The sequence below is a fragment of the Tachysurus vachellii genome, chromosome 3, assembly GCF_030014155.1.
Source record: "Tachysurus vachellii isolate PV-2020 chromosome 3, HZAU_Pvac_v1, whole genome shotgun sequence".
Classification (NCBI taxonomy): Eukaryota; Metazoa; Chordata; class Actinopteri; order Siluriformes; family Bagridae; genus Tachysurus; species Tachysurus vachellii.
In genome coordinates, this window is record NC_083462.1 from 30,739,099 (window position 1) to 30,759,198 (window position 20,100).

A 20,100-nucleotide genomic window follows, 5' to 3' on the forward strand; every position below is an offset into this window, starting at 1 on the left:
TGACCCAATTCAAAGCATAATGTAAGGTCGCAACCAGCAGCTGATAACACGCATCTGGAGTGAGAGGGAAAACATTGGCTAGATACGAGAGTTCAGAATTGAGCAAGCGCGCTTGACGTTTCAGTCATTTGTGCAGCCGGTTCAATTCCGAGATGACTGAGGGGCAAAGTAAGGAGATGATTTGCTGTGGGAAGACAGTTTGGAAATTCCATAGCCCGCTTTGAAAACAGACCAAGCTCTTGATATAATGTGATATTCAGGGCAGACAAGTAGTTTGAATAAATCCTATAATCGGATAAGAAATATTTATAGAGACCAAACAACAAACCTTCTCAGGTTTCAGTCTCAGTCACGACTATAATAAAAACATGACATAAGTTTCCAGTAATTTGAGTGAAAGTGCCTTAATGAGGTCAGCAACCACCAAGAGAAAAAAAAAAATGTAGCTGAAAGTCGGGGCAATGCTGAGCATCGAGGTACGGCAGATGAAAAGCACCGTCATGCTTCAATAAAATAAATACCTCACATTACCAGCTGCATCTTAACAATATAGATGATTTTCACTCATTATGACAGCATAAGACCTCTACCAACTAATACACAGTTTACCAAGATAAATAAATGAGGTAGAAATTGTCTTGTAAAAATGTCTTGTAAATGAGAAGAAACACTGAATATTAAGTTTTTTGTTTTGTTTTAATGCTCAAAAAGATCTTCACACAGCAGGGACCCTCATTTCTTATCTGGAAATGGTTGATCTGGCTGTAGCTTTTTAGTCCAAACAAACAGGAGTGACACCACGTTCCCCTTGTTTAATTAGATGCTCTTGGTCTTTCAATCACTATCAGGTAGCAGTCCAATTTGGCTGGGATGAATACCTGTAGCCACACCTACCCTTCAGGGATATGTATGAATAACTCCTTCTTGTAGCTTTCCATAACATTGTTCTTTCCGTCCTCTTTTTGAGATTCAGTAGCAGCTTCTTCCACCCACTACCCGTTTATATCCAGAAATTGTACTGCACATTTGAAAGCAGGCAATAATAAGACCTGCATAGTAACTCTCAACATTAATCTTTTAAATCATTCATTTCTTTAACAATATCATCATTAAATAGTTGCTTATGTACAATCTGCTTGTAGACAGACAATCGCCAGATAGTCTGTCAATGCTTTGATTTATGATGTCAGTGACATAGTTTCACTGGTGACAGTAGCAGCCCGGGCTTACAAACACCCCCACGGCTTCTGTGGAATGTCCCTGAGCCCTTACAGGCCCGAGTATGTTCAACGTTACAGGCCGTATGTTAACCCTGGAACCAGCGAGAGAGAGAAATTCATAGACAGAAAAAGTAAGAATGTTACAAAGGAATGGGTGGACATATTCCTACTGTGTGGTTCATGTTGAAAAAATATGGAAGAGAAATAGATTAGATTAGAGTGTGGGGAGCGTGCGTGTGTGTGAGCGCGCACGTGTGTGTGTGTGTGTGTTTGTGTGCGCGCGCACGTGTGTGGAAGTCCAAGGAAATAACGTTTTTCGTTTGTGAAGAAGCCAGGGTCTGCATCATTGTTAATGTGTTACGAGACAACTTCCTGCTTGTGTTGAAGTAAATACCCCAACTTTTAATGTCTCCTTGCAATGCTGCAAATGCAGGAAGTGAGCCTCTAAAGGCATGCACTGATAGGCAGCATTCAATTCAAAATGCGACCTTCCCTCCTTCTCTCTTTTCTCACTCGCTTTTTTCTCTCTCTGATGTGTTTAAGGGTGAGGCAGGTTCATGCGATCTTCAATAAGTGTGCTCTCTGCACCCTGCATCTCTATGCACTGGCGTACGCTGGCTATGACGCTGCTGAGACGCCGGTCGAGGGCAGCCAGGTGAGGCTCATTCAGAACGGGGTGGGCAGGGTCATGGGCTGTAGCCTGACGCATGGCTGAACTCAGAGCTCCGCCCTTCAGCAGGTTTATTCGGTTCCAGGTGGACACTCTGACCCTGAGAGAGGGACAGAGAAATTGAGAGAGTGAGCAAGAAACAGAAACACAATGAGTAGAAGCAAGAGAAAGTGAGAACAAGAAAGTCATTATGAGAAGAAACTGTATGCAGCACTTGCAAATTGCACCACTACAGCTCGACATTTATCAATTTGTAGGAAATAAAGAGAGAAGCGCACATGTACGAGATAAAAGGAGAGAGGGGGAAAAAAAGCAGAGAGGAAAAATGACTGCCAAGCAACACTGTATGATTCTTTGGTGGCATTAAGTGATAAAGCGTTTTTTCTCACTTTCTAGCACACACACAAATCACATATACAGAAATGTCTGCGCTCACACAGAAACCAGAAGAGTGGGCAGAAACAAATAGGTCCAGATATGAAATGACTGTTAAAGCTTTTTCAAAAATAAGCCTGCTCTTGTGTCCTGTTTGCTGCTACTCACTTGCAAACTTCTTGGAAGCCTAATATTCTGAGTCATTATCAGAAGCCCAGCGACCTCAATAACTCCATCTCTATCTGCACTGCTACTGACCACAAATTTTTTTCTCCATCTCTAACTGCACTGCTACTGACCACATTTTTAATCAGTTACAACGATAAAATGATACTCTGAGTTGAAAATGTACTTTCTAAAATTTTGCTATGCTTCAGTTACAATAAATACCCAGATCTCATTTTTTTTGGTTCAGTTAAAACTGTAGTTATTGGACAATCGCTGCGTGTGTAAAAAAAGTCAGTTCAATTAATGAAATAATGTGTGAACTGTTTGTTTGGAACAAAGCCAAATGCTAGACATAAAATCTCGGAAAGTCCTATGCATAACACCGTACCATAAGGAAACTCCCACATACTGACTTTAGATTACAAATCTGACTACGTTACCACGCCAAGTCAAAGTCTGATCTATACAATCCATTCTTAATGTTATCGGTTTGTTAAAACGTTAGAAACTGTTTTTTTAATCATTAGTTCATTCATAAATATGATAAAAGTATGTAAGTATTTGCACACTCACATGCAGCACTGATAGAGAGGAGCCAGAATGCTTCTTTCGTCTAGAGATGGATTCCCGAAACTGCAAACCAAGAAACACACACTTATTTCCAGTTCCATACATTTTAATCAAATAAAACATCTGTTCTTCTCGTCACCTTTTAGCATTGTCCAGCAGAATTAGCATGCTGGCTCCGCCGTCGTCTTGGAAACTCTCATAGTGATGTCGATCTGCGTTGCCAATCAGGTAATCAAATATAGATGTGTCAATCACGTCCAAGAGGCGTGGACCGGCATCGTATGGAGGCATCTTCTTCACTGCTTCACAGTAACTCTCATCATACTCCCACCTAACTCAAACACAAAATCAAACACAGGAGATAAAAATAAAATAAAATGTATAAAATATATATATATATATATATATATATATATATATATATATATATATATATAATAAAATATACAGATGCCATATAACCAGCAAGACTAGAGGTTCTGCAATAACCTCTATGCATTTTAATATGCAAAATAATATGCAAAATAATGCATTTTACTTTTTCTGGACAATCACACCACACACACCTTTACCTTTTGCACGCTCTCATGGCACTATGGAGCCGTATCTTAACAGAAGACATGCTGTTACAAACTCTCACTTTCTGCGCACACTCATACTTGGTTTAACTCCCGGTTGTGTTGAAACTGTTTTGTATTAGTTCCTGATTTGGTGGTCTATTTATATTCTCCTGTGTCTTTGTGAGACTTGTGTTGTCATTAAATCTGACCCTTATTCGTGTTTGTATGTGTGGTATTTCCTGGGCTTAAGTTACGTTTTCAGTCTCATTATCCTACATTATCATAGTTTCTCCTGTTGTGTGTACCTGGCGAGTTTGCCCTCTCTGTATGTGCGTCCCCAGGGGTGTCTGTGTTTCTGCAGTGGCCAGACATCAGGGAGCCAGAGTGTCACTGATCCCTCCATGATGTCTCCCTCGGCACATGCCGGCTCACTCTCCCTGCAGTAGTAACACTTCCCATAGAAGCATGTATTATTCCCTACAAGGAAACCCAAGGGAGAGAGATCACACACAGTTAGTATTAATCACTGCAATTATAACACCTTTTATAATAATATCTTTTGGTGCGTATTCGGTCATGAAACCTTGCCTCCCGTGCAGCCTGGTGCACCGAATGTCATTAAACCAATAAAGAACTTTGTAATATTTTGTAACTCCATATGGGTAAGTGTGGGGTGCTGACTGTGGAGCACTGATGGACCAGTAGGTAACCTCCTCTGTTTCTATAGAGGTTAACAGCAGGAAATGTGACGACAAATCTTAGTGTTTTTACTAGTTTTACATCAGTGCAATAGCAAAAACATCCCAAGTGCAAACGATTCAGCCTGCATGACTGCAAACGTGTCTTTATTCTAATGAAAAGATGTAAAGTATATAGTGATACTGCTTAGCACCAACAAAAACAAGCTGGTAGGTGGATTGGCTTTGCTGAGCTTGTATGATAAACAAATTATCTATATTCATTGTGTTACTGATGATGGATAAAGGAATAAATGAATGCTTTTAACACCACCGCCAAAATAAATTTCTACATAATTCATGTATAGTAAGACACTAGTGGTTAATCAGAAAAAGAAGTATAGAAGCCTACAAAATAATCATCGATTCAGCTTTGTTTAGACTCCTCCATTATTCAGGCTCATCAATCAAACATGTCTTGACTTGTCTTTACCCGAAATCTGAAACAGATTTTTGTGGTTATTGATTTCTTGTCCGAAAAGTGGTCTGAAAAGAAAACACACCTCGTCTGAAGGGCGAGGTATTTCCAGCTATTTCGTAGCTGTGGATTTAAACACTAGTTGAACTGATCTGAAATATGACCTGTTTGAAACTACTTCAAACAAACAAGTGAAAAGTTGAGAAAATCACTTGGTTTATAATTGACAAAGGCATGATTTCTGTTTTCCCCACAACTTTTTAACAAAGTTACACTCATGACGTTTTACCTACAATGAAACAGGGAACTTTCCATTGTTTTGGCCACTTTCCATTCCAGGCTGTGTGAACGTTATGCGAAAGTATGTAGGTGGCAACAATAAGAGCACCTGTGTCTTCACATGCTTAGATGTACATGATCATAAATCGGCCCTTATTTTGTTTTGTCTCGAAACTTCACAGTTTTTTTTCCCTTAGAAATGTCTGTGCACACCCAACAGAAAAACAGTGTTATGCAATTCGGAAAATGAATATAAGTAAAAATGGCAAAAATTGGTTATAGCTCCTGGTCTCTGGCTTAACGACTGTCTGTTGTACTACAAGCTGTACTGTCTTACTACAAGCAATAAAAACAATTTTTATTACCGTTTTCGGGCAATAGAAACCAAATCACACCAGACAGTGAAAGCAACATGTCACTGCCTGTAAGATTTTAGTGCAGCACGGTGATGCACCACGAAGCAGGTCTCCAATTCAATCCTGAGCTCTGAGGTTTATACATTTTCAGTGGTTTCTTTCTAGATAATTCCTGTAAAACAGATCCCTTCTAGACATTTTCACAATGCTTTTATTTTTTTAAGGCTTATTCTGACTTTCTTTTTCACAATATGCAAGGATGAAATCGTGACGCTGTTCCTGCCGATCTCAAAAGAAAACATTACGTCATGATGTCGGTGATGATTCACAATCTGTCTGTCTCTCGGTTTATACAGGTTGATGATATGCGTAATGGCCGTAAGCGAAAGGAAAAGTTGGAATTGAACCCATTTATAAATTGCTTGTTTTTTCTTTTCTTTTCTTTTCTTTTCTTTGTTGTTTTCTATCGAAACATTAGCGAAAGGGTCTGAATATTAAGATGTTGTTGTTAGAGAATTCAAATAGTAAAGTAAATGAATGCCTATGTCAAAAGCTTACAGCACCTGGTATTCCCAGGCAGTCGCCTATCCAAGTACTAACCAGGCCCGACTCTGCTTAGCTTCCGAGATCAGACGAGATCGGGCGAAATTTGGAGTTGAACCCATTTATAAATTGCTTGTTTTTTCTTTTCTTTTCTTTTCTTTTGCTTAATGACTGTCTGTTGTACAACAAGCTAGACATTTTCACAATGCTTTTATTTTTTTAAGGCTTATTCTGACTTTCTTTTTCACATTATGCAAGGATGAAATCGTGACGCTGTTCCTGCCGATCTCAAAAGAAAACATTATGTCATGATGTCGGTGATGATTCACAATCTGTCTGTCTCTCGGTTTATATGGGTTGATGATATGTGTAATGGTCTTGTAGTATTGAAGTGTTGCGCACTCCCTTTAGTTGTACAAGACGCTAGTAAAGCACAAGAGATAAGTTCATAGCTCTTGATGGATGGAACTCTCTGAAGCAATGTACTCTTTACTGTGCATCTAGTATATCTGAGATGCTATCCACAGCAACTGGAAGGTATAGTAAGAGAAAGCAGTTTAACAGGACTTTAAAGGAGACTCAATATTGAGACAAAGATATGGTTGTCCTGAAAGATACACACCACATTTGGAGCTGAAGAAGCATCATTAAAATTTTGGTTTGTCCCCTTTTAAGTGACAAACAATGTGAACTTTAATTGATGAAGATACGTGACAGTCAGATTTACATTCCAAAAACAGACGCTCGGATCCTTTTCCTTAAAAGCAAGCGTAAAGTATATATGCAGTTTCAACTTAGATGCTGGGGTTATCTGGAGATCAACGCACAGACTTTTCCACTGCAACTCTTATTTAGCTTACAAGCAGCAGAAAGCTCTAAAATGTCCAAATGAACCTGTAAATATGTTAAATGTGAAAAAGAAAAAAGAAAAAGAAGATGTAGTACTCAGTAGATTAAGTATATAGTGTAAGGAGGGATCTGCCTGGACATGCTAGGCTCACAGGTTGAGGCCTTGTGGTTTGCCTGAGGTTTTAACTGTGAGCAGCTGACTGTACAGCTGCTGTTTAGATCCAGGGTGTAGAAGCATACAAGAACCCCCTTGCAAAACCCCAGTGGAACAACCGTGACCTCAACTTGTATCTCTGGGAGAAATCATACTCATACTTCTGCAAAAAAAAAATGCACATAAAGATATTTAATCTTGAGATAAACAGAGAAAGGGGTTTATGTATAGCACAGGCTTAAAGGTGAAACCACACACTTCACTGCACTGTACGAGTGTGTAACAATGTGCATCAAAGCATATGCTGCTTTTTCTAAAACGGTACACAGTGTATACGGTAGATTGTGACAGAATTTTCATCAGGGTTTAAAGAACTAAATGGGTGAGCATTACGAGCACTGCTGTGACATCACATTACTGTACATTACATTACTAACACAGCAAAGTGACTATTTGGAAGAACTGGAGATGTGCATGAGACGTGGAAAAAAACGAAATCACCTCAAATGATTCTCAGTTCTAGTGTGAACATCATCATCATAATAATAATACTTTATTTAGAGAGCACTTTTAAAACAACCAAGTGCTGTACGTCATAAAATACAGATAATAAAAGAATTAAATAGTAACAAAATTAAATGATAACAGCAATAAATCAGAATTAAATAAAAACCAGGAAATAGAAATGCGTTTTCAACCGTTTTTTAAATAAGGAAAGAGATAGTGCCTGTCTGATGTACAGAGGCAAGTTTTTCCATTGCCTAGGAGCAGCAACAGAGAAAGCTCGGTCTCCTCTAAGCTTCCTCTTTGACCCTTTGGTGTCCAGCAGAAGTTGATCAGCTGACCTATGCGAAACGGGCAGGACTGTAGGGGTGAAACAGTTCCGTAAGGTATGTTGTGGTCGGACCATTTAAAGATTTAAAAAGGAATAAAAGCACTTTAAACTGAACCCTATAATACACCGGCAGCCAGTGAAGTGGGGCCTAAATTGGTGTTATATGGTCATACTTCCCTGAACCAGGCAAAAAGACGCGCTAAGACCAATATAAAGTGCGTGACAGTAATCCAGTCGAGATGTAATAAAGGCATGGATTACCGTCTCAATTTGTTGCCTGGACACAAGCGCTTTTATTTTTTTATTTTTTAGCCCGGTGCCTTCATATACAAATGCACTGATACACGCTTTATAAAATTGAAGCTTTTTCATCATAAAGCTTCTGTTGTTTTCTGTACATCCTCATTTGTATATGTGACACTGCCCTCTAGTGCACATCATCGATACGATTGGCAGATCTAGATTCATATAGTAGTTTATGCCTAAGTTATGCAAATCAAATGAAGGAAATCTTTACGCTGTTGTTGCTGCTTGTCTGGTCTCAAACACGTCAAGTCATGATGTAGGTAATGATACACAATCTGTCTCCATCTATCCCAGCCTGTGCTGACACGTTGAAGTACTGTACAGAATAAGATTTTTGTTTTATTTTTAGACAAAACAGTATTATACCCATTACCATTGTTTAAATACTTAAACTTTGGACCGGATCCGGCTCACAGGGCAATTTGTTCCAGCCCTCCAATAGTGTGAAAAAGACATCTCTGGAATAAATTTAGTTCAGTCGGACAAGTTATGAAGCCATACGTTTATAAAGTGACGCTCATCTGTTCCGTTCAGCTCGAGCCGCAGTCACACAGACCAGGAGTCACGGGACGTTAGGCCAGTGACGCGAGCAGCCTCTCCTTTGAGACGTGACTGAACGGACGATGAAGGATGAGAACTTTTATCAGAATCATTTCTTCTGTTCATTTCTTCCTTCCGTTTTCTTTCTTTTTTTTTTTTTCTACAAAAATACTCAGGAAATTCAGTGAGACAACATTAACCCTATTCTACTACCCTAGCTCTTTAAAACGAGTAATCTCTCATCCCTCACAGCTCAGCTCCTGCACCACTGTGTGTGTGTGTGTTGCCTTGACAACATACACACACGATATCACTGCTCTCGCAGATCTAAAATAATGTCATCTCTCGTTAAAAAGCAGCCTAAATTATTGAGATGGCTGTTGTAGTTTAAAAGGTCATATAAACTATTTATTTTGACAAAATTTCCATATTCTGAACTTTTTTGTTATGTGCACTTAATTCTCAGTGAAATAAGTTCAGTTCTAAATGAGTGACAAGATAACACACCATGTACCAGACACCTTTTTAAAAATGTATGTTATTATTATTGCCTCATGGTTTATCATCTCTGAATCTGTCGTACTGATCATTTTTTAGCAGTTTTGGCTCCTCAGTTGAACGTGACAGACAGTGAGACTGACCGTGCATGAGGAATGTGCTCAAAAGCTGCTCTGTAGCAACAGGCTTTATCTCGGTCCGCAGGTTCACAAATCGCCCCATCACCAGAGGTGCTCTCCTAAAGCCCAGGATCCTGTAGAGGAGGAAAAGACTGTGCATGTAGCATCTGTATAAAACTGGTGTAAAGTCTAGCTACTAAGATGGTTGTCACACTGGTCACGTTTGCTGCGGTCCGCAAACTTAAGCTTACTTTATCGCAAACTCTCAAGTACAACACGACTACATGGACTCACTATATGTGTGTGTCCGTGCATATACATATACACGCTATTATTTTTTATTTGCATGAACTATTATATATTTGCATTACGACAAACCCAACCCCCCCAAATGACCCCCCCCACACACACATACACAATGCTACCTGTGTTGTTAAAACCGATGTTATCATTGATATTCATAGCAATCGTGCCACGGTTCCATTGTTACCAAACTCACACCACCTCCTAGAGGCAGTCGTGGGTTCTGTACCAGGCTGCGCTTCCAGGTTAACGTGGCAGCTTTCACATTACCAGTGTTTCACACAAACAGTGGCCTGTTTCAGTCTAAACTGTCAGCGTAAAACTCCTTACTCTCTTACACAAGCAAATGATACTGTATCATCCCCGGTTCTCCTTCTGTTTCTGCATCTGTTTCCCTTGCAATAATCTTATGTTAAAGTAGTATATTGAGTATTTGATTTGCATTCGTGGAAGTCTCACCTGTCCAGGTGAAAGGCAGCGATCTCTGCGTTATGCCTGTCGTAGCCAGCGTAAGGCTCTCCTTCAACCACATAATCTCTGCTGTACCTGTGAAAGAGAAACACTGTCATTAAAGCTCATCTATACACAAAGCACTGCAACTCAAATGCAGTCAATGCAGCACAAACCTGCTGTACTAAAAGTATCAAAAGATCAAGTTCAAATCCCAAAAATATTTTATAAAACAGAGTCATTACATGAATATGCCCTGGACTGCTTAGTTAAACAACATAACAGCACTGAGAGTCACGGCGCTCATCTTCCGCTCCTCACAAAGCCGACTGACGCACTGCAATGCACGTGCACTATACTGTAAATGCTGCTTAACAGTGTCAATGATTTAGTGCAGATTATCCAATCGTCTGAATGGCAGAGTGAGTCCGTGTCTACCGAAATAAAGTTTATGATGTCCTCCAGATCCTGGTCTAGTAAATATTGTGTGTATAAAAACACACACATCTAATAACTTCATAACTCCGGTTATTTTCCCTACTTAATTCCTAACTGCTTCTTAATGGCTGCAATGCCCCGTTTTAAAGGTTCAGTGTTTGTTTGTTTCTTTTAATTAAACATATACATCAAGAGAAAATCTAAAAATTATTAAACTATATTTAAAACGTCCCATCTGTTAGTTTACGTCACATGAGCTGACCACAGAGACGCCGCTACAACTCATTTACACTCGCGTTTGTAATAACACTCGGAAATAACACTCATAGCCAGAAGAGACCTATACAGTATGTTCGTCATCTTCTGACATGATCATGTTGAGCATTCGTGCACATACAGTAGCCCAACAAAGCTAAGTATTGCCGTAAATACAGACGTAAAATCTTGATCCTTGTCACATCGAGCACATGCATCTCATTGGTTTAATAAAACTATGGATATTATTTAAGACACACCGCGACCGAACATGTTACTACAAGTACTTCCATGTTTATATTCAATAAACCACTGAATGAAAATAGAATGAAATGCTCCATGCCAGAGAAGTAAATTATGATCGAATCAGAATCATTTTCAGGTAGCAGAGTTTTTTGGTGCCAGGTGTATTTCTATAACTGCTGAGTTCATGGGATTTTTCACACACAAAAGTCTTTAGGGTTTAGTCAGAATGGCGCAATAAAGAAAAAACATGCAGTGATCAGCAGTTCTGCAGATGGATCGGCTACGACTGCTGAAGATCACGACGTGTTCCTCTTCTGTCAGCCATAAACACAAAGCTGAGGCTGCAATGGGCACCGTCTCATCAGAACTGGACAGTTAAAGACTGGGGTAAAAAAAAATAATAATTAAATAATAATAATAAAAAAAAAAAAACACAGCTGGGTTTGATGAAACTTGCTTTCACACAGATGGTAGGAGCAGAATTCGGCGCCAACATGGACCCATTCGGAATGGGATTGGGATGCACACTCAGGGCCAAGTAATTACAATAATCCATCACTTGAATGCCAAAGCAGATTTGAGTACTGTTGCTGATTCCACATGACAATGCGCCATGTCACAATGCAAAATTCGTCTTAAACTGCTTTCATGAACATGACGATGAGTTCAAAGTTCTTCAGAATCTAAAAGAACACCTTTGGGATGTTGGTCGAACTGGAGATTCACACCAGCAAAGTGCATGTGAAAAATCTGAACACATCAACATGGACCAGAATCTCTAAGGACTTTTCTCAACATGGAGCCTCGAAGCAATGACAGCAATGGGAGGCTCTATTCAGTATTAGTATAGCGTTACAAATAAAGTGCTTTGTGAAAGTGTTCCTAGCTAAGAACGGTTCTAAATTTCCTTCTAGGGTGAAGTTTGTCATTCATGTTTGGTTAAACAAAGAAGATTTACAGGTAAACAGTTAAATACTAAATTTCTGTTTATTATAATATTGCAAACTGTGATCAAGGATCGTGTAATTCTTGATATGAAAATTAAATAATAACACAAGCCTACTTAAGAGCAAGAAAATAGCTCGACACGACCGTCTCAACTTTCATTCTCTTACCTCTTGGGCTTGAACACCACCTTCTGTCCTCCGTCCAGCACCAGAAGTGCTTTCAGCTGGGTTCCTTTGAAGCCGACGTCCGCCCTTTGGATACGGGTGCTGGTCAGGGCGCTGAGGACGGCGGCCAGCTCAGGTGTCTCATCAGGGTAAACCTCACGTGGCCCCACCCACTGTGCCGCCACTTCCCAGGGTGACTGCAATGTGTGTGTGAGACGGGCATTCTTAGCCAGAGCTAAGCCCGCCTCCATCTTGCGGAAGGCACGCAGGTCACGCCGGCTGGCAGCTGAGCCTTCGCCTCCGTCCAGCAGGAAGAGCTTGGCCAGGCCCAGCAGCAGCAGCACACCACACAACACAACCACACGCTGCTTCAGCTTCATGATGGAGGAGGAGAAGGAGACACGATGGGTCACGCCCTGGGCATGGCAGAGCCTGACTACTGTACACCTCCTGAGCAACAAAGAAAACACTCACAGCGGAGTAGGAGGGGCTAAGTGGGAACAGAACAGGATGGAGAGAGATACATGAAAGAGGAAGGCTGGGAAGAAATGGGGGAAAAAAAAAAACATTTTCAGATCAGACCATGTTCATTGTGCCACAGTGATATTCACGTACATGTACAGAACACAAGGAAAATTATTACATAAGGAAAAGAACGCAAAAATATATATAAATTAAACTTCAGACATGACTTGCAGCTGTGCAAGACGCAGCATGTATGACCATGGAAAGAACTGTCTGGTTACCTGCTTTAGAATATCTTTTTTTCTTCTTCTGTGGTTATGATCTAGGATTGAAGGCTGGAGAAAGGTCCTTCGTTCAATAGCAGGTGACTGATGACTCTAGCTTGCTTTCATATCTGCTCTAAAACAAAGGTCATAAAAACACACAGGAAAGGACTTTATTCATGTCACCACTGAAGGCTGAAAACCAGAATAATCTCCAACACACACGTGCAAGTATGCAACAAAGTAGAGGAAAGTTGTGTGGTTTTGTTTAAACCTTTCATTTTCAAACTGGAACACAATCCATGGTATTATAAGGATTATTGTTCCTGTTGGTTTTTAAGATGTATTTGCTGAATGTAAAACACCCACCAGGTGTAATAAGGATGTGCTCGAGCAGATTAGAACTGCACACACAGGTGAACCGGATATTCTGCCCAACCTGCAGTGTATCTGGGTATTTGCATAAGGGCGACCTAATACAGCCGCCGTGTTTGTGTTTCATTGTGTTTGTGGTTTGGGTGAAGTATGTAAAGTCAACATGGCAAGCTTATTGCTTCTCTTACTGTTGCTATTCATCTTCTAATGAAGGGACTCATTTTAATCTCTTCTACAACAACACTATATTGCCAAAATGTGTTGTAATCACTTTCACGGCCACAGGTGTATAAACACAAGCACCTTCACACGCAGACTGCATTTACAAACCTTTGTGAACTGACTAAATATTCCTATTAGTGGTATAATAACGAAGTGGAAACAACCGGGAACAACAGCAACTCGGCCACAAAGTGGTAGGCCAGGTCAATTCTACAGACCCTCAAACTTCATGTGGAGTTCAGATTAGCTCAAGAACGGGGTGTGTCGAGAGCTTCATGGAATGGGTTTCCATGGATGAGCAGCTGCCTCCAAGCCTTAAAAGCGACAGATGCAGTGATGTAAAGCCACCGGACTCTAGAGCAGTGAAGTCATGTTCTCTGAAGTGACGAATCACGCTTCTCTATCTGGCAATCCGATGGACGAGTCTGGGTTTGGTGGTTGCCAGGAGAACTGTACTTGCCTGACTGGATTGTGTCAAGTGTGGAGGGGGATTATGGTGTGGGGTTGTTTTCAGGGGTTGGATTTGGACACTTATTTCCAGTGAAAATAACTCTTAATGCTTCAGTATACCAAGACATTTTGGACAATTACATGCACCTAACATTTGTACCAACATGACACCAACATGACTCTACACTAGTGCATGAAGGGGAAGAAATAGACCATAAAGAGTCATGAATTTTTGCTGTAATTTTGGTGGTGTGTCGTCCAGGAATTTTCTCCGAGGTCAGCTAACGGAAACTACCGGTCTAGTTTTATGATTAAAAAAAACTCAAGACTAAATTAGAAAAATTATTACAGAAAATTCCATTTCATATCATAGAATTATGTTAATTCTACTATTAACTAATTTCTGAACAACATAAAACAACGTTTGATATGTACAAAACTGACAGCTTAGGATCACTGCATGATGTAAAACAAAACCCTTTTATTTAAATCTAAGTGAAATGTGATTTTTTTTTAATATATATGTAGAATGTTAGTAATGCTATACTGGAGGCATGCTGCATTGAGAACGACGTATAAGGTGCGTCCCAGATCGCATACTTGTGCGAAAACAAAGTGTGGACTGTTGGACACTTTGTACACTCACGTAGTAGAAGAAGGCCGAGGCTACCGTGTGCTGACGCTGCATGAGAAGTCACATCCGAGCTGGCTGATGACATTCTGCTAGACAAGAAGTCTTAAAACTGTCTTACAAATGTCTGTGTGATTTATTTTTTAGCATTTTAAAAATTCACTGTAGTCTTCTGAAGCCAGCAGCAATACATTACGTGCACTTGATGTCGTTTGACACCGACTGAGAAACGGCTAATACTTTTGGCCTGTTATAAAAATAAATTAAAGAAAAGGAGGAAAGAAAAAAAAACACGTTAATGTTCCGTTGCTTATTGCGTTATTGAGTATAATGCGTAGTAGTACTTGTACATCATTTGGGACACAGCTAAAGTCAAGAGAACAGAAATTATATCATTTAACTGGAAGCAATTAACTGACTCGACTGAAACATCCAACAATTATTAAAACTGTGCTACATATAAACTCACTGTACACATTAAACCTTCAGTCATAGCATCATCATTTACAGCTGAGGTGAAAATTTATTCGTTTCTCAAAACACAAATTTCACGTCATCAGACATTTCTTCAGAAAGTCAGTCACGGCATTTACTTTTCAGAGGTCCTTTTTTTTTTTTACAAGAATCGATTCACTACAGATTTCTTTGAATGAAAGCCTTCAGACATCAGGCAGAACTTTCAAACTTGTTCACAACTGGCTCTTTCAGCAGAACAGTGATCCTAAGTACACCTCCAAAGTTGTAACAAAACGGCTAGAAGATAAAAATGTGTCCGGGCAAAAGGGGGACTTACATAAGTTCTGTCCGTAGGAATAAGCAGAAAAAGCCCTCAAGAAGTTTTTGGAAGGTTACAGTAAGTGTTTGAAGTAATTTATTAAAAAAAAAAAAAAAAAAAAATAAAAAAAAAGACAGCATTGAATACCAACAAACAAAATGTATGTCAATATTGATGTATGAGCCATTGAAAATCTGATTGAGTAAATAAAATCTTTTAGCTACTGCATTATTGAAACGACATCTTAAAGAAAAAAGTAAATAGTCTAGAAGACCATTTAGCCTTGATGTATGTAAACTTTTGCCTTCAATTGTAGGTGGGGAAGTCGTGGCCTAATGGTTAGAGAGTTTGGCTCCTAACCTTAAGGTTGTGGGTTCAAGTCTCGGGCCGGCCACGACTGAGGTGCCCTTGAGCAAGGCACCGAACACCCCCAACTGCTCCCCGGGCGCCACAGCATAAATGGCTGCCCACTGCTCCGGGTGTGTTCAACGGTGTGTGTGTGTGTGTGTTCACTGCTGTGCGTGTACTTTGGATAGGTTAAATGCAGAGAACGAATTCTGAGTATGTCTATGGGTCATACTCCGCTGTATGTCACGTCACGTCAGGTTTAATTACTGACCGGATCCAAAAGGTGTTGTCAGGAAACATCTGTCTCTGCCACCAGCAGAAACAGAGCATCACCAAATATTATTTTGGCGGTAAGCCGTGGATGTGAATATGAAATGCGTTGGTTAGGGCTGTGTTCAGGTCCTGATTATATTATTACACCCACCTACCTTATTAGTGCACTTTGGAGATTATACAGTAATAATCCCCTAACTCTTAAGCAGTCATAATTTCTGCCCATGACACTGCTGTTAGCCAGCTATTATAAGCTGATGAAGTATTTCTTACGCCAAGCAATGCTGGTGCACTCGATAAAATTTAATGCTGAACTTTTCTCAAGTTTGTCACGCCACTGAAGTTGACATGCCCACGTCTAGTTTGTCGACGTTTGCCGTCGCTCATGTCAAGCAAAGATGGATGATCTCTGGTCGCTTTGTCCCTGTGAGTCACTATGTGTGTGTGTGTGTGTGAGAGCATATAATGAGATTTTAACAGAACTTTGGTGACACTGGCAGAACATTGCCTCTCGCCGGCACCAATTCGCCTGTCAATTAATGCACCACATTACGCACAAGTTCAAGGATGACAGATTTCAAGTCAAGACTTTTCACATATATCTATAACATTACAGTACAAACCCAATTCCAATCATCCACGCAGTCGCTTCTGACACAGCGTCCTAAAGCCAGGTTGGAGTTGAGACTTAACTTCATCGACCCTGAGGCACTTTTAAGATCAACATGAGTTTATTAGCTGTTCCTGAGACAGTGACACACCAAAGATCGTCCTGTTATTTGTAAACGTTTAACAGGTGCCACATCTTTAACACTATGTAGATTTTTTTTAATCAAATCAGGCATATTTTAACACCTAAAACTTCAGTCTGTTTCCTTTAGAGCTGAAGTCGAGTCTTTAAATCCTGCCTGCGTGGAAACTTTAACTTCCTCTCTGTACAATCGCCCATTCATTGCACCACCTATTTATTAGCTCCTGACTCCTAACACAAGAACCTTTAGACTTTAGACTAGTTAGAGAAAATCCCATTGAATTAAGAAAAGAAGTGAGATACCATCATTGAACTCATACAAACACGCATTCTAATGATATTACGCAGAAAAATGAATGATGAACAGTGCAGGAAGAAAGAAAGCAAACAAGCTACCTACCTACCTACCTACCTACCACACACACACACACACACACACACACACACACACACACACACACACACAGTCAATGAACAAAAATGCTGACGTCTTCAAAACGATTCGCTCGTTAACAAGCTTTATAAAACCCCAGTGGATCAGGTTTGACTTGAGTGAGACTCTGTCTGTCTATTTGACCGAAATCAAGTAACAAGTAAAAAGAATGAAGTATAAAAACGTAGCTTTCGAACACTATGTACGGTCAGAGAATTAGCACAAAGCTAAGAGCTAGCTGCATAGCCAAATGAAGTAGTTAGCTAAATAGATAGCATTAGATAAATTAGGAGGTAAATAAACACAACACACAACAATGTCCCCCCATATTGTCAGTGTTAGTATTAGTACTTTAGTCTGTATAACGTTTAACAGCGGACAACATAACGTTCTTATAAAAGAAAGCTAGCTAGCTAAGCTAAGCTGCTAACTAGCTAATGTGTTACCAGAGCAACGCTAATGGCTACATGGGATGTTACGTGATGTAGAGAAGACAATACAATAGGTAAAGCCCAGATTATACAACTCACCGCTTTTATATAAAGTAAAGCTGTTGTGTTTTAATTCAGCTGAATGATGACCTGTGCAAACGGTTCTCATGATGTCCGTCTTGTGTGTGTGTGTGTGTGTGTGTGTGTGTGTGTGTGTGTGTGTGTGTGTGTGTGTGTGTGTGTGTGTGTGTGTGTGTGTGTGTGTGTGTGTGTGTGTGTGTGTGTGTGTGTGTGTGTGTGTGTGTGTGTGTGTGTGTGTGTGTGTGTGTGTGTGTGTGTGTGTGTGTGTGTACGCGTCACCTTTTTTCTTAAAGTGAACACGTACTATAAGGGAAAAGTAATGTTTCAGAAATATATGAATACATCCAAAATAATGCATAATCTTTCCCTCATATTTTCTCAGGAAATTATACAAAAGCTTCCTCGTTTATAACTAAAACAAAAAACACTGATAGTGTTGTTTAGTGTTCAGCTGATGAACCTCTAGGTGAACACCAGAGGGCGCTGTCGTACAAAGGCATCAACACGCGGTTGAATTATTATTGAAGGGCTAAATTTCCCATTTATGTTTGTTTTGATGATACAGAATGAACGTTTCAGAAGGTCAGCATTAAACAACCAGAGATCTAGTTTGATATAGTTTAAGCCTAGTTCTCAGCAGGAATGGTTGACTGTCTAAATGCACTGTAAAGTGATGTGTATCTTCAAAAGTATGTGGACACCTGCCCCTGACATCACTATGTGGTTCTTCCACAAACAGAATATTTAATGTCTCTGCATGCTATAACATTTCACTGGAATTTATTTTTCTTATTTAGCTCCCAAACTCTGGAATAGTCTTCCTGATAGTGTTCGGGGCTTTTTATGAACAGCAGATATGTTAATCCCTCTGCACTGCTCTTCTCTTTTTTTACCCATGCCGAGACACCCAGACATTGTACCAGCTCCGATCGTCTTCCGTGCGATGAAGTTTTTGGACCTCCACTGAGACGAGGCCGACTCTGTGAGAATCCTGAGACATCTACAGATCTACCAGCTCCAGTTGGACTCCGTGATACTAAGAGGAGATCTGAACTCCATGTGATCCCTACACCAATACAACACTTGTCTGACTGTATATTTATAATCACACCATCTAGTGTCACCCATATGAGGATGAGGTTCCCCTTTGTGTCTGGTTCCTCTCAAGGTTTCTTCCTTTACCAATCTAAGGGAGTTTTTCCTTGCCACTGCTGCCTGAGTCACCTCAGACTTGCTCATTGGGGATAAATACATATACATACATACATACATACATACACACTGAACTATATATATTTAGAATTTTTATTATATGAATTCTTTATACTACTTCTTATGTTTATCTTCTGTTATATGTTTATGTTCTGTAAAGCTGCTTTGAGACAATGTCCATTGTAAAAAGCGCTATACAAATAAATTCCAGAACGACACCGTACCTGTGCACAAAGCACAGAGTTCCATAAAGACATGATGTGTTAATGTTGGAGTGGAAGAACTCGAGTGTCCTTCACAGAGCCCTGACTCTGACTCAACCCCACTGAACACCTTTGGGATGAACTGGAACACAGACTGAACCCCAGACCTCCTCACTCTTACATCATCAGTGTCTGATCTCACTAATACTCTTGTAGCTGAATGATCACTGATCCCCACAGACACACACTCCAACATCTAATGAAGCCTGAAATTATCTGCAGGGTGAGTATATTAATTCATTTACTTAAATAAATGTCATTTAAACAAGAATTCAGTGCAAGTTGATGGTGATTAATTATTAGGTACAGTAGAATTACAGATCTTCAATATCAATTTTGACTTTTAAAATATACTCGATATAATATATATATATCTTGACTGTTAGTCCGTATTAGTATAAGCTGTATTTATCAGTAAAAATGATACCATGACTTGTTACAGTTCTACCCCTTAAAGGTAAAATGACTTGACATACATTTTGTCAGCTTACTTTGCAAAAATGTAATAATTCATTTCACTTTTACAAGCCTGAGTTTTGTGACAAAATTTCATGTAAGCAAATCACACTCACACGTTCAAACACGTTAAAAAGAAAAAACAAGCACGGATGTTTAGAAAAAGGAACACACGTGTTTATTGGTTTTGCCCCTGAACCCAAGAGCGCATCTCTCTACAGTCAGAGGTCATAGCGGTGCCTTGGGTTACAGGACAGGAGGCTGGAGGAGTTTGCAGAATGAATGCAGGTGGGATGACAGATTGCCGTCTCCTGAAACGTTCCCCAGCTGAGCGGTTCACACAGACACACACAGTAAAATCAATTCATGTCTCATGAAGGTCAATGGAGCTAAAAGTAAAGCTACAGAAAAAAAAATCTCTATCAGATGTTTGTGCATTTGTAAAAGATATACTGTATATATATAATAACAGTGTTAGTTTAAGTTATATGTGTGACATTCAGAAAACGTCTCAAAGAATGAAAATGGCTGGAAAAAAAAATTTTTTATAAGAAATACACGGAGAAAGAAATGATTCCAATCGTCTAAATAACTTGAGCTCAGAGAGCTGGTTATTTTGCTCTAGAAAAACATCCATAAACCAAATGCATCTGGACAGATTTCGGAATCC

General features: G+C 39.8%; 1 protein-coding gene across 2 annotated transcripts; it reads right to left on the reverse strand.

Moving 5' to 3' along the window:
• Positions 1-677: 677 nt before the first annotated feature.
• Positions 678-17,734, reverse strand: fam20b (FAM20B glycosaminoglycan xylosylkinase). 2 transcript variants are annotated; one of them, XM_060866728.1, is made up of 9 exons: positions 17,518-17,734; positions 12,748-12,860; positions 12,005-12,539; positions 9,960-10,046; positions 9,222-9,331; positions 3,869-4,040; positions 3,143-3,334; positions 3,007-3,066; positions 678-1,990 (listed from the first exon to the last, which is right to left on the reverse strand). In XM_060866728.1, exons 3-9 carry the CDS (start codon positions 12,379-12,381, stop codon positions 1,759-1,761), a joined length of 1,230 nt encoding a protein of 409 aa, XP_060722711.1. In that variant the 5' UTR covers positions 12,382-12,539; positions 12,748-12,860; positions 17,518-17,734; the 3' UTR covers positions 678-1,758. The 2 variants fall into 2 exon arrangements, with proteins under 2 accessions (XP_060722711.1, XP_060722712.1); XM_060866729.1 differs by having other exon boundaries at positions 12,748-12,865.
• Positions 17,735-20,100: the final 2,366 nt, after the last annotated feature.